We start from the raw sequence: 14,682 nt of genomic DNA on the forward strand, positions 1-14,682 counted from the left end.
CAATACTCTACTTTTTATATTCAAGGTGTTTATACTGATAACTTGTCTTGTTACTTTTCTATTCTTACTGCAGAGCGTCTTGTTCCTTCCCCTTTGAATTTCCTCGGCATGGGACTAATAGAGGTTCATCTTAAGTACTCAGATATTTTACTAGTGTAAAAGTACTAACGACAGTAACGACCACATGCTGTACACCTTTAATGTGTTTTTGTCCAATCTCCAAACCTTCCTCCACTTTGTTTCTTCTTTTTTTAGGTTAAATGTCAGTGGGGTCAAAGGTCAGACTTAACCTCCACAATGCGTCCGAGCGTCTTCAGCTTCAGTCCAACACCAAGCTGCCGCCTTGTTCGGCGGCTCAGGGCCGCGTTAGTGAATTGACAACCCGCGGTTAACATGAGAGTCGGTGAGAGCTGCAGCAACAGGATTTATTCAGATGATTATTTACATCTAGTTAACATAATTATAAACGACATAAAAGATGAGCCCGACAATCCACAGCAGGTCGTCATCACAGTCGCTGAGAAATTTCTAACCAGAAATAAACCAACACTGATCAGTTTGCAGCAAACACACACACCTGATGTCACTGAGGAGTGTGGAGGATCAGTCCAGCCAGACAAATAAACACCAAACCTCAAAAAACAGGACATCAAATTTAAATATTTTAAAATGGAAAAGCAAACAAAAATAGAAAATAAGAAACTGAAAAGAAAAAAAGAGCAACATTTAAAGGCAAAACAAAAGAAAATAGAAAATCTATCAACTGTCTGTCACCAATAATCTGACCATAAATTGTCAAAAACTAAACCGACAGTGATGATATGTGGTTTTTGTGAAGTGGAAACCTGAAATCAAAAATACAGATCTTAAATAAAGATGCTCAGAATGAAAATTTCCCATTGTACATTTCAATTTAAAGGTTTAAGATTTTAATTGAAACATTTTTATGATTTCACCACTTTAGGTTTGAGTGCAGACACTTTTGTTCTTCTCTTTCAATTTCAGGTTCTTTAATTTGATGTTTTTTTTTATTCATCTTTAAAGATTCTGACTTTGTACAAGATTTAAAAAATACAAATGTATATTTTATTTGGACACAAATACATTTCTTATTCACAATGAGGCACATGCATTTTCTTTTTAATTTCACAGTAATCACATCTAATTCTGACATTTAACCATGACCCGTTTCTCCTCCACAGTACAGTTAAATAGCTGTTTAACTTTTTGTTTACTTTTAAAAAATTGTTTATTTTCATTTCGGCGTAAAATTAACCTAAAAACATATTAGGGAGGAAAGAAACAGATATTTCTGATGTGAAACTTCCCCCCACACACCGTGAGGCGGCTTCGGGGATGTGTTGAGGTGTGATGGAGGAAGTTGCCTGTCAGTCACACAACTTTCATCGAGTTCAGGTGGGTTCAGGATGTCAAACGAAGTCCGCTATGTCAACACCTTCTCATCCCGTTTGATGACAAGTGTTGAAGAAATGTGGTTTGTTCATTTGATCAGCTGATCCATGAAAATGTCACTGTGCTCATCCTGACGAGTGCCGATTCAAACATCCACCTTTAATCGAAGGCAGCTGGACGCATTTCCCTCGGTGGCGACTGCTGCTGCTCTTCCTGAAATTTACAGTTTATCTATGTAAAACATAAATTATTACTTTTTTTTAACTGGAAATACTGCCACGGTCCTTCTAACCTCCCTAATTCAACCCTTTCTAATATCCCATCTAATCCAGCAAATTATTCTGAAAATACTTTTTTAAAAATGTAGATTTATTCCAGAAAGCGTTTGTAACCACAGTTCAGACAGAGAGCTGTCACCACAAGGTGTCACCAAATCCACCGAAACATCAAAAGACACCAGATCACCGGATCAATAACACTTCCAGTCAACCAGCGTGTGTGCGTGCAGAGGTCAGGTCTCAGGATGGTCGGGGGTCTCACAGCAAAGACTCGGGGTTAGGGGTTAATGACACTGGGTTAAATGTTTGGCACAAAGTGGACTCAGAGACCAGTCTGATCCACTTTACTGGTCTCGCATCATGTCCCTCAAAAATCCAGTCCAGATGGTCCGGTCCAGTCCAGGCCTGACACACCTGGTCTCAGACCAGGTTCTGCTCCAGTCCAGTTCAGGGCCGGGTACAGGTCTACATGCTTTAGAGCCACAGCCTCCGGCAGGCTGCTAAAGGCTTACTGTTGCAGAGAAAGTGACCCTGAAGGAAAACTCAGACTAAAATGAAATCTGGAAACAGAACCGAGGGACAGTGGTTCACTTGGAGGGAAAAACCTCAGATTTCAGAAATGTCAACGGGAACTTGAACGCAGCCTAAATCGAACTGTTGAGAAGATAATGTGAGGATCAACTTCACTGTGGAACTGGAAGACACTGAAACCAGCACAAAATGTTGCTGGCATCGGGTCTTCCCTCTGAATGATGGACTGGAAACACTGGCGACAGACTCTGACATTAAAACTGGAACCAACTGTTTGCAAGATAAAAACCGGGCTCACTCAGAACTTGTTTCTTTTCTGTAATGTAGGTGAACTGACCCTTTACTGTCACGACTGCACTGTCGGCACCTTCTAACTTCCATAATCAGCCCTGAACGGGTCATACATGGAGGTGGGAGTGTCGGAGCTTCCGCCTCCGGGATCGGACTTTGAAGAAGAAGAAGAGCAGCATGAGGAAGAGGCAGGAGAAGACGTACAGGACCACACACAGACTCATGTCCACGCTGTTAAAACCCAGACCCAGACCCAGGATCCACACTCCTCCCCCTGCTCCTCCTCGTCCACTGTGCCCGGGCAATGCCCCCCTCTGGTGTCCAGGGCGAGGCTCTGGCCACTCCTCAGCTTTCTCCTCTGGCTCCATCCTCTCTCTTCCTCCTACTCCTCCTCCTCGGTGCTCCGCCTGAGGCCGGCTGGTATGCACAGGGTTTGGAGGTGGTGCAGGGACCTGTGGGGGGGTCAGGGAGTATTTCGGGGACAGGTTGGAGACTCCATAGTGATGTCGGAGGAAGCTAAGGACATTGTCTTGGTTCCAGACATGGACGCCGTTTTTCTCCTCGTGGCAGGAGGCGCAGAGGGAGGGGCTGGGCCATGGAGCTTTAGGAAAGAGGGGGTCATCACTCAGGGAGCCTGGAGGAGGAGGAGGAGAAAGGGGAGGGGGTGGAGGAGCAGAGGATTAATCATGGTTCTGATGCTGCCGTGCCGTGCAACTGATGCTCCAATTAGACTAAAATGACCCGGCACCCTGTACACTGACCGATTGACTCGTTCGGATCAATCAATCACGATGAGGAGCTCATACTGACCATGAGCACAAAGCCCTGGTCACTTTGTCCTGAGACAATCCCAATAAAGCTTATTGAAACCAGGTGTGGGCACACAGAGAAGGGTGGTCCTGCTTTCAGTGATTCCACAATAACCAGAAAAGAGAATCACATTGAGCTGCAGCAGGCTGTTCTTCACTCGGTCTGGATACTGCCGCCCACCACTACCGCAGTCACCCTGTCCACCTGAGGCCCTGCTACTGGGACCAGACTGGCTTTGGTACTAAAATATCGATGGCACCGAGCGTCTCCAAAGACAGCGCATGGCTAAAATGCACTGCACTGGTGTTATGACCTGCACTCAGCTTTCATATAACAGCCTTTGGAGGTAACAGCTCCATGGGTGTGAGGCCGACTCCACCTGCTCACTCTGTGGATCAGCAACGTCTGGGAGGATTCACTAACATGGCCTCGACACCAGGACAGGCCCCGAGCACACACTGAAACGAAAACGGACTCATAATAACGAGCTGGAGAGCTGGCTGACTTTGTTCTCGGCGCCCGGAGCCACAGCCCTAATGCGTCTGGTGCAGCAGAACTGAAGGACAGACCTCTGACAGCAGCCATGTTTGAAATCAAACTGCCACACAAACATTCCTGACTGTCCAGGAGCTCAATCACTGATCGATCAGGCGATTCATCGGATGTCAGGTTCCTGCTCACGCTGCACATCGATTTTACAATGAGCCCAAGTGACTGGGACAAATCTGGACTACTGGGACAAATCTGGACTGTCTGCCAGGTTTTGTGGGGAACAGGTGTGTCACAAGCATTACTGACCGGGTCTGAGTGTGTGTTCACCTGCCAGCCTGTAGTTGACCATGTTGTGTTGGTTCCACAGCCACAGCATCTGCTGGACTCTGTCCATACCGGCGGCCGCTGCCTGCTCAAAGTGTCGGCCACACTGCTCACAGCCGAAGAAGGTCCTGATGTAGCGACGCATCACCTGCAGCACCGGAGCCGCCTCGGCCTCCAGACCTGCATCGTACAGACGTACACATAGATAGGAATCACACGGGTGGACCTTGACAACAGGCGTGTCTGTGCTCAGGGGCTTGAAGCAAAGCAGCAGCAGCCCCTGTGCTGCTGAGAAAGTGGACCACAATCCACAGCTGCATCTTGCTGCATGACACAACTGGTATTTTTGCCAGACAACTTTAGGTTTTTGTGAGTTTTTGCAAATGACTGACTTTTTTGACAACCTCTGTTTTTACAGTGCATGTATGAGAGCATCAATGTGCATGTGTTACCTGTGTTTTCCAGTGCAGCGGGTGTGGCATCATGCTGGACTGTCAGAACGTGGAACAGAGTCCAGAGGGCACATGGGTAACCTCTGAGCCCTGGCCTGCTGCTCTGGCAACCAACCCAGCGAAGCTCCGCCCCCAGGAACACACCTGAGATCTGGGAAACAGGAAAGAGGAAGTGACCTGCTGCTATGTGTGTATGTGTGTGTGTTTGCAGTTTGAGTGTCTCACCCTCATCTTGTTGTCCACCAGGTCCAGGACAGCCTGGTAGGGGATTCGCTGCAGTGGCAGACTGAGCAGCCAATCAGAGAGAGTCTCCATCAGCTTCACCACTGAAACCCCACCTGGATACAACTGCACAGGGGAGAGAGAGAGGAGAGGTTGTCTGTGTTGGTGAGGACAGTCGAGCGGCACAAGGCGGCTTAGCGTAGCCAGGCTCTGCTGCAGTGACACTGAGCCATGATCTGAAGAGCAGCGGCTCTGGCTTCCTTCAGACTCTGTGCACAGTGACGCCGTTCTCAGCCTGTAGAGCTGGTTGTTGGAAACAGACGCCTCCCGTGTTCCCTGAGGAGCCCCCCAGTGCAGCGGTGTGGCTGCTGGTGGACAACAGTTGAGGTCTATGGCACAGAGCGACGAGCTGGACCAGGGTCTGGACTCACACACATTATGGTGAGGACACCACACTCACTGGTGCTGCTCGTCCCTGGATGGGGTTGTGGGGTAGGACACAACAACCAACCTTGTCTTTTACAGGACTGAAGCTGTGTTCAGACATGTGTTGTTACCTTTGCAACCAAAGTGACAAAGTCCTTGAAGACTTTTAGCTCCTCCCCCTCCAGGGTATTATGGGTAGCCAGTTCGACCCTCAGCAGGTAGTGGAGGGCTGACTCCAGATCAGCCATGTACACCTTGGACCTGCAGAGACACAAACAGGTTTACTGTCGAGCCACTGACTCTGGTCCAGACTGAGCTGAGCTGAACTGCTCCAACAGCGTCTCTGACCTGTTGAAGTCTCTCCAGGGCTCTGCGCCCTGTTTCTGCGGTAGCGCCCCCATCTGACCGACACTGTAACTGTCGCTGTCTGAGGTCAGCCTGCGCTGGACTCCTGGTAATGTCCGCAACATGGAGGAGAAGAAGAAACGCAGCTGCTTCTGCCTGAAATACAAAAGGCAGAACAGCATGCAATACCACTGAAACTAACTACAAACAATTAAAAACAGCTGACCGAGAAAGAGGCCTGGGTTAGAGGTGAGGGAGGGGGTCCCAACTACAGTGTGAGCCCGTTTTTACCCTGTGTTAATCTCATGCAGTCACAGTGTCCCCATTAACAGCAGCACAATGAGCAACATCCCCTTGGACGTACAGGCAACTGTCACTGGGTCACTGTGAGACTGAAGGGACCTTAGAAATGGGAGGAAACTCAGGCAGGTTCTGCAGCCTCTCACATCATCTTATTACAGAGACTTGAACATGTTATTGGGATTAAAGGAACTACACTAAGTTGGTTCAAATCTTACTTATCAGAAAGATTCCAGCTTGTTCATGTTAATGATGAATCTTCCACACAAACTGAAGTTAGTCACGGCGTTCCACAGGGCTCTGTGTTAGGTCCAATTCTCTTCACTTTATACATGCTCCCTTTAGGCAATATTATCAGGAAGCACCACATTCATTTCCATTGCTATGCAGGTGATACTCAGTTATATTTATCTATGAAGCCAAATGAATCAGATCAGATCAGCTGGTCAAACTTCAAACATGTCTTAAAGACATAAAGGCCTGGATGACCTGTAACTTCTTACTTCTAAACTCTGACAAAACTGAAGTCATTGTGCTTGGGCCTGAAAACCTTAGAAATCTGCTGTCTAATCATATAGTTACTGTAGATGACATAGCTCTCACCTCCAGTACTACTGTGATGAACCTTGGAGTCATCTTTGATCAGAATATGTCCTTTAAATCACACATAAACCAAGTCTCTAAATCTGCCTTCTTTCACCTGCGCAATATTGTAAAATTCAGGAGCATCCTGTCTCAAAGTGATGCTGAAAAACTGGTCCATGCATTTGTTACTTCCAGGCTGGACTACTGTAACTCTTTACTATCAGGATGTCCCAATAATTCCCTAAAAAGCCTCCAGTTAATCCAAAATGCTGCAGCCAGAGGACTGACAGGAACTAGCAAGAGAGATCATATCTCTCCCATATTAGCTTCTCCCCACTGGCTCCCTGTAAAATTCAGAATAAAATTTAAAATCCTCCTCCTAACATACAAAGCCCTTAATGACAAGGCTCCATCGTATCTTAAAGACCTCGTAGAGCCTTATCATCCTAACAGAGCACTTCGCTCTCAGAGTGCAGGTCTACTTGTGGTTCCTAGAGTCCACAGAAGCAGAATGGGAGGCAGAGCCTTTAGCTATCAAGCTCCTCTCCTATGGAACCAACTCCCAGTCTCAGTTCAGGAGGCGGACACCCTCTCTACCTTTAAGATTAGACTTAAGACTTTCCTTTTTGATAAAGACTTTATTTTGAATCAACAAAAAGATTAAACAAACAAATAACAAAACTGAGTGTGTTTACTCACACGTGCAGGTGTGTGTGTGTCCCGTTGGGGTGCAGCAGGTAGATGGAGGGGAAGGTGGTGATCTTCAGAGCGTCCAGCAGGGGGCGGTCTGAGCTCAGTGCTCTCTTCACCTGCACACCCGAGTACTGCAGCAGGTCCAGGATCACCTGAGACACAAACAAGAACAGGAAGTGGTCTGAAAGGAGAAATGTGGCCATTAAAACATATGACTGATGATTAGACGATGACCAAAAACAGGAAAATGAAGGAATTATATATTTAATAATACATTTAAACAGGATTTTGGCTTTTCAACCCTCTTGTTTCTTTTCATTCCTCATTATCTAACTAAAAGAGCGTTTGTTCATGAATTCAGCTTTTGTGGTAAAGTTTCTAAAGTCTTCTCACTTTGGCTGACTGGATTATTTTCTCACCTCTCGCCCGACGTACGAATCAGGCTCCTCGATGATGACGGCAGTGAAGTGATTGGACCTTTGACCCAAGAGAGGAAGCAGCTCTTCAGAGCTACAGACAGGTCAGCAAGAGAGAGTCAGGTCAAGCCCTTAATGGTCCAACACATCGTTCACAACTGAACCACAGAATTAAACACACACTGTATGTGCACGTCCCCCATCACTACCCCTATAATTAATACCATAAACAAAATGCCTGGCTTCGTTCAGTCAGAAACTAACTAACATGGATTACACAAAGCATTTCCAGAGAACAAACAACTTCTAAACTCTTTCTATAATGTGAACATTCTACCATGAGCCGTGCAGCACCACAGCATCTGAACTCCCAGATGCACTTTTGGTCCCAGCCTATCAGAGAGCAGATGGATCCGCCGGCGCCGTGCAGCGCTGTATCTGGGACCAAACACAAAGACTGCATTGTGCAACAGCTGTCCTGCACCATCAGACTCTGCTGGAACAGAGAGGAGTCGACCTGGACAGCTGAGCTTTCCTTCCTGCTCTGCAGTCTGAACGTGCCACATCTGTGTGGCCACAGCACCGTGCACCAACCTCCACTGGAGATCCACACTTTGGTTTTCTATGGGACCTTCATACGCAGAGGAGGCTGGTGCTAGTGCCCCCGACCACCTCGACCCTAGCTAATGGCGCTCTGTTGAGAAGAGTGACAGCGGCAAGAGCTTTGCCGCAGTAGAGTGGTCTCGAACAGCTGTCGTCTTCCTGCTGCTCCTCCACAGTGGACGAAGGTGGAGATACAGGTCGTCTGGCTGGCCATTCCGCTTCAGACTGCGCACCCCCACGCAGGAAACCAGGAAGACCACCAATCATCCCTGCCCCCAGGCTGCCCCGGAGAGTGATGGCCCCGATGCCTGGTTGTGGTGCTGTGCGTGTTTCCTTTGTTGGAGGCTGCAGTCTTGCTGGGAGCTGGCCGAGCACTAACTGCTGTCCAGTAACTTAACAGTTGTCCCTCAGACGCAGAGACCTGCTGCCAGGCTGCTGATCTCACAGCAGACAGCCTCCCTAGTCGGGCTGCTGCTTCTCTGAGCAACTGGCCCTGCGGCCCCTGCCCTTCACTACCACAGCACAGAGTAGAGAGACCGGTCAGAGACAGTAGGAGAGATGGTCTGAGTCTGGGGCCAGTACCTGTGTGGGTCTAAAGGAGGACAGTGATCGGGCCAGTCCAGTCTGGTGTGGTTCTGCAGGATGTTCACCATGAGCTGTCTCACTGACTGGACCCGTCTGTCTGCACCTGCACAAATACATGGTAGTATCAGTACATGTCAACAGAAAAGTACACAAGTACTTACAGCATCACAGTAAAACATCTGGTTGTACTGCGACTGATCAGATGATGGATAGTGAATGATCAAAGCTTCGCTCCTGTTGGAGCTGGTTTCAACTACATCATATCCAGTTGGTTTAGTCCAGGGAGTCCCAACTCAGGGGTCGGGGCCCTCCCAAGGGTCACCAGATAAATCTGAGGGGTCACCGCACCAGTCACACAGAGGACAGAAGAAACACACAGGTCTGAGTCAGTATGGTCAGTGTGTTTGTGAAATATCGGACATTAACCTGTCATTAAAGGTGCATTGAAATTAAACCATGTATGAAGTGGGTTAGGGTTAGGAAGAGTGACTGGTGGAACTGAACAATGAATAGGTTTGTGAAACATGTCACAATGGTTGAATTTTATGAGGGGCCACAAACCTAAAAGTTCAGAGGCTACTGCTTCTTCTACAAACTGCATTTTACTTACTTTGCCAGGTAACTAGTAACTTTAACAGTAACATAACAGTAGAAGCTCCTGTGACACGCAGCAGAGCAGAGCTACCAAGCAAAAGAAACCGGTACCTTTACCCAGTACAACCTGTGAGGTGCAGTACACACTGACACTGCAGTAAATCTGTGTGACTCTTTGTGCAGGCGTGGGCGTGTCTCACCTGTGTAGGTCGTTCCTCTGTCTGTTGGTGGACTGTGAGCCCGGAAATACTGCACACACAAAGACCAGCGACATGATTACACACTGTACTATGGTAGGGTCAGGTGTGACGGTCTGTTTCCTCTGTCTCTCTAATTCTTGTTTTGGTGGCGTTTCAATGGCACAGCGAGCAGGTGTCGAGGCTACTGTGGCTAGTTAGCATCCAGTAACATAACGCTGACCTGACAACAAAAAGAGCATTGCTCCCTGACTAACCTGATGCATAAAGAAAAGTTAACATTGGATTTAAACGTGCAGGAAGTTATTTTATTTCCCTGTGTAATAAAGAAAATCCCCTCTGCTGCGAAGTGACCACAGCCTGGTCACTGCTGTTAGCTTTCAGCTAACTGTGGTGTAAGGCATCTCATCTCACTGTGCGAGGTTAATGTTTTTACACATGGACCCTGATGAACAAACTTAACCTTCGCAGGAAGTTACAGATATTTATGCGTTTGCTTTCAGCAGTACTGTCCCGTCTACTTGTGAAACACGGTGACAGCTGCACACGGGGTAGGCTTCTGTACACACAAACTAATTAACTGTGATGTTTTCATAGAGACAGTACTCAGTTTATAAACCAGTTCAAATATCCAGACCAATATGACGAGTCTAATCAGTCAACACCACCATTTTATTGCGTTTTAACAGATGACGGCCCTGTTCCCAGGTTAGGGTTAAGCTCACCTGGCTTCTTCTGAGTTTACAACCATATGCCGACATATTTTAATGTTGTGGGGAGGAAGTCAACAGATATGAGTTTAACATATTAAAACTGTGTTGGTCCAGTGTAAATAAACTCAGAAGAATTAAAGTGCAAAGTGTCCCCACCTGACCCTATGAATGCACACAGTAAGAACGCTGCAGGTAGTACTCAGTGTTGTGTACCTTGAACGTTGGGTAGAACTTGACATTGTATTCTTTACAAACGTCAAAGTTTTCCTCCTGTGCACAGTCAACCACAGCGACACTGATGGCCTGCTGCCAGTCTGACAGAAAGACACAGAGACAGACAGGGGGGGACTTATAAGACAAATGTTGTTCACTCCTAAACAATGGCAGAAACGACTGCTGGCTGGAGGAGCTCCTGATGCTCACAAAGCCAGAAACTGAAACTGGCCAGGGAGACAACGCCCTGTGAGATATTCAGCGGTGGTTAAGGACAAGTCCCACCTTCACACTGCGCAAGTATTATCAAAAACATTGTCTTACAGTATGAAAAGTAAAAATACTTTGCCTCTGAGACTGATGAAGTATCACACCGTGTATTGTTAATATTAATGGATCAGTACACAAATAGCCTGTTGAAAGAGCAACTGGCACTCTGAGGACATGTTGTCTGGTCCTCACCTTCAAAGGGCTGTTTGAGGGTTCAGGGTTCAGGTTAGAACCAGGATTAAGGGAAGGGTTGGGAGTAGACACTTAGTTGTGATGGTTAAGATCAGGGTTAAGGGGTGAGGGGATGTGCTAAGTCAGTGAGGGTCCTCATAAAGACAGAAGTACAAAAGTGTGTGGGTTTTGTGTCCCAGCTGACAGTCTGTCGGGGATCGGGGGGGGCGCCAGGGCCTTTGTTTGTCCGAGGCCATTGACCGCGACAGCAGGTCCACATATAGACAGATAGGCGTGTTGCTGGGACTCAGCGGCAGCTGGCCTCTGGCTCAGCGATTCCCCAGAGATGGAGGCAGATGGAGACTAACAACAGACACATTCCCACAGGCTGTTCATACTTTTACATATTTTGGAAAAATCAACATGTTCTACAGATGAAGGTCCTGTGTTTGATCTGCAGAGCACACATGCAAACAGTAAGTCCACATCAGCTTGTACTGAACCTTATCACCAAAGTGTCAGTTTGTACAGGGACAGATTAAACATTGCAGGTGTTTAGTCAGAGAAAAGCCAGCGGCAGTGAGAGATTCACTGTAATCACATAAAACTGAAACTCAGCAGCAACTCACACTGAACATTATGGCCTACATGAACACAGGGGGCCTGGGAGGTCAGGGGGGCCCGGGCCAGAGCCTCTGTCTGAGCTTTTAATATTTCTTGTTTGAAAGTCATAAAACTCAGTTAAAAGGCTGCAGATAGATGCAAAATAATCACAGACTGAAAATAACAATAGAAAAATGCCCATAGAGACACAGAAGCACCGCAGAGACAGAACCACCACATAGAGAAGGAAAATGACCAAAAAGACACACAGATAAGCTACAGACATAATTATGTTTGTCATTTAGTGTCTATCAGTCCAGAAATCCTCTTGTATGTACAGAGGAGGGGGGCCCCAAAATGCTAGTGCCCTGGGGGCCATTTTCTTTCCATTACAGGACTGTCAGATTAGACTGATTTAGTCAGAGCTAGGTGTTCCTAATAAACTGACCACTAAGTGTATGTTTATGCTGGGAACATAAAGAACAGTTATGCACATGCTAACTAGCCACCCGAGCTAACTAAGCTACCCACAGCTGCAGCTCTGTGAAAACGTTTTATTTGATGTGTAAACTGTTCCTGTGCTGTTTCAGGTGTGACTTCCGGGTCGCCTGAGCTGAAGGGTCACCTGTCTGTGGCTTGGAAACACGAGTTCATTTCTCAGTTGGCGTAAATACCGGGTAGCTTTATCCAGCTAACTAGTGCTAACATACAGTATAACGGTGCTCAGTGATGAATGTGGTTCACGTTCACCTTTTATTCTCTGCGTCCTTTAAGTGTGAACGAAGGTAAAAATCCCCGTTTGTTAATAACACTGAGTTTCACAGACACACAGCGAATCGTAGCCAACAGCTGGAACGTTATTGCTACACTAATTCGTATTTATTCGGTTAAATATTACTGAGCCATTTCTACGGTAAACATGTTAGCTGGTTTAAAGCGGAGTGCCGTGCTCGTACGGGTTCACTGCACCACTCGGAGCTCCGATCACGACCCGCTACTTCTCACGCACCAGCAATTATGTGAATCATAATCAGCACGTAGAATTGCTATTTTGCTGTACTTAAATGATTTTCTTTATTGTATTAATGCCGAACTGAAGCCGAGTACAGTGGAATCAGAAAACACTCCGACTGATACTTTAAGACTTTATGTCGTTTTACCAGAAAACCCGGTGCTCGATAAATACAACAGTTTTGAATTGAGCCTGGTGTGTTTGTACAGAAGAACGTCACGGACCGTGGCAGGCGAGGAACCAAACCGAGCGGGTTTGCTGCGGTACCTTTGACGTCCTGGGCCAGGGTCTTCCATGTGGTCGAGTACTGAATGCAGTGTCCACACCAGGAGGAGTAGAACTGGACCAGCCAGGCGGAGGATGAGTTACTGACGGAGGATGTCACAGTGCTGCTGCTCAGGATCACCAGCGGGTCATCCTCTGTGTACAGAGGGGCTGCCGCTCCCAGGTATCCGGGGACGAGCCAGAGGACGACCGCCGCTCCGAAACAGAACCCGAACATCCTTTCCGTCCGGGCAGAGGTAGACCAAGGCCAGGATGTCAGGGAGCTGGAGAGGTTCTACCGACAACCGGCAGCGAGAGTCGTGGAGACATGACAGCAAAGCCCCGCAACGCGCAGCCGGAAGTACAGACGTGTCACCCTGACGGGTTTCCGGTTGGGCCGTTTAGCGTCCGGTTTCCATAGCAACGGCGCAACCCGACATCGCAGGACTCAGGAAAACAGGTAGGTGATTTTTCTGTTGATTAAGGATTGAATACCGAGTTTGCAAGCGGTAATGTGAGTACTACAAGTATCAGTAGGTAATACCACAGTCACTGTGGTAGCAGGGAACTGAAAGTACAGGGTCGTTCTCCGAAGCGGAATGCTGTGCAACCTTTTGTCAGAGGAATATTTCATTTAATACACCTGATTTTTAATCGTGTGCGAAGCGGATTTGTAGTTGCTTCAGTTTCTACATAATTGACTGTTACACCTTTAACCCACAGCTGCTGTTAGATGAAACTTTACATTAGAAATGGGTTTTTCTGGCGTTTCACGTATGTTGCAAACAGACTCGGTGACTGTGTTTGATTTCTAAGGAAACCAAAGAAAACCAACTTTTCTTTTCACAGCCGAGTTAGCCTAGAGGAAACTGTGACTCTTCAGGCTTTAGTATAAAATACATTTTGTTTTATTGCTGATTTGGTTTGTTCGGTTTCACCATCATTCAAAGTGATTTAAAACCAACATTTGTGGGCACTGCACTAAAGTAGGATTAAGAAACCCAAGACAAAGAGAGGCTTGACCTGACCTACTTAGTGCATCGTGGCTTAATGCGTTTCACCAAGGCTAAGCCAGGTGGAGACTGGGCCTAGGTGAGGCCAGGTCTAAGGCCCAGGACCAATGTCCATGCTCTCGGGTGGACTTTGAGGTGCGCTCCCGCTGAGGTAGTGAGGGCTCTAGGCTGATCTGTGCATGAGGGCTCTCTCGCCTTCATTTTGAGCCTTTTGTGCTCACTTTGTGTAAGTCGGTGTTTCTGCAGACTTTACCTGAGGCAATTCCCCACAGTTCATTGAGTTGTGTCATGAAACACGGGATTACCTGGGGAGGCTGGAGGTGTAAAACACATAAATGCCATAACACGGAGAGAACGATAAAGACGACAAACGGTAAACGAATGGTCATTCTTAAGTTAACTGATGTCACAGTAGTCAGAATCACGGCGTCACTTTGGCATCATTTAAAAAAGATTTTTGCTTCATGTCTTCATGTGTTTAGTTTCCTGATTAACACGTTCCTGTCTGAATATTTAACCTGAAACTCTTTCTCAGGTAATTTTCATTGATTTATTAAACATATTTTATCCTGATATCAATCCAGTTTCATGGTAAACACATAACTACACCCACAGTTTACACTGCTATCAGGGTTTAGGCTTTAACAAACACCATTTCCCATGGTCCAACGGTGTAGCAGGCTAAAGTTCAGCAGCAGAGGGACCAAGGGACTGAACATTTTTTTATTTTCCAGCTTGAACCGGTGCGATTTAAAGGGTCAGTTCACCCAAAATGTTCAGTTTACTGAGTCTGGTTTGCAGATTTATAATGATGCCACAGTTGTATGACAAAATCCCAACTCCAGGTGCATTTACTAGCTCTTTCC

The 14,682-nt window shown here is 46.9% G+C and overlaps 1 protein-coding gene and 1 long non-coding RNA gene across 2 annotated transcripts; one reads left to right on the plus strand and one right to left on the minus strand.

Annotated features, from left to right (window-relative positions):
• Window positions 1-705: 705 nt before the first annotated feature.
• On the minus strand, window positions 706-13,246 carry qsox2 (quiescin Q6 sulfhydryl oxidase 2). Its single transcript, XM_020595181.1, has 12 exons — window positions 12,807-13,246; window positions 10,484-10,584; window positions 9,561-9,609; window positions 8,764-8,869; window positions 7,582-7,672; window positions 7,169-7,314; window positions 5,588-5,740; window positions 5,371-5,500; window positions 4,817-4,939; window positions 4,592-4,742; window positions 4,143-4,319; window positions 706-3,147 (listed from the first exon to the last, which is right to left on the minus strand). The coding sequence occupies exons 1-12, from the start codon at window positions 13,039-13,041 to the stop codon at window positions 2,621-2,623; spliced, it is 1,989 nt and encodes a 662-aa protein (XP_020450837.1). The 5' UTR covers window positions 13,042-13,246; the 3' UTR covers window positions 706-2,620.
• A 723-nt stretch (window positions 13,247-13,969) lies between these two features.
• LOC109957359 (uncharacterized) lies at window positions 13,970-14,587 on the plus strand. Its single transcript, XR_002274546.1, has 3 exons — window positions 13,970-14,189; window positions 14,299-14,351; window positions 14,448-14,587. It is a non-coding gene; the product is annotated as an uncharacterized LOC109957359 (long non-coding RNA).
• The last annotated feature ends 95 nt before the right edge of the window (window positions 14,588-14,682 follow it).

This window comes from Monopterus albus, unplaced genomic scaffold (assembly GCF_001952655.1).
Source record: "Monopterus albus unplaced genomic scaffold, M_albus_1.0 scaffold26.1, whole genome shotgun sequence".
Classification (NCBI taxonomy): Eukaryota; Metazoa; Chordata; class Actinopteri; order Synbranchiformes; family Synbranchidae; genus Monopterus; species Monopterus albus.

Excerpts from the sequence above, each read along its gene's own strand:
- qsox2 (XM_020595181.1), bottom strand. The coding sequence starts at position 13,041 with ATGTTCGGGTTCTGTTTCGGAGCGGCGGTCGTCCTCTGGCTCGTCCCC. Across the intron at positions 4,320-4,591 it reads CGCTGCACTGGAAAACACAG|GTCTGGAGGCCGAGGCGGCT; the intron begins GTAACACATGCA and ends TGTACGATGCAG. Across the intron at positions 3,148-4,142 it reads GGTCAACTACAGGCTGGCAG|GCTCCCTGAGTGATGACCCC; the intron begins GTGAACACACAC and ends CTCCTCCTCCAG.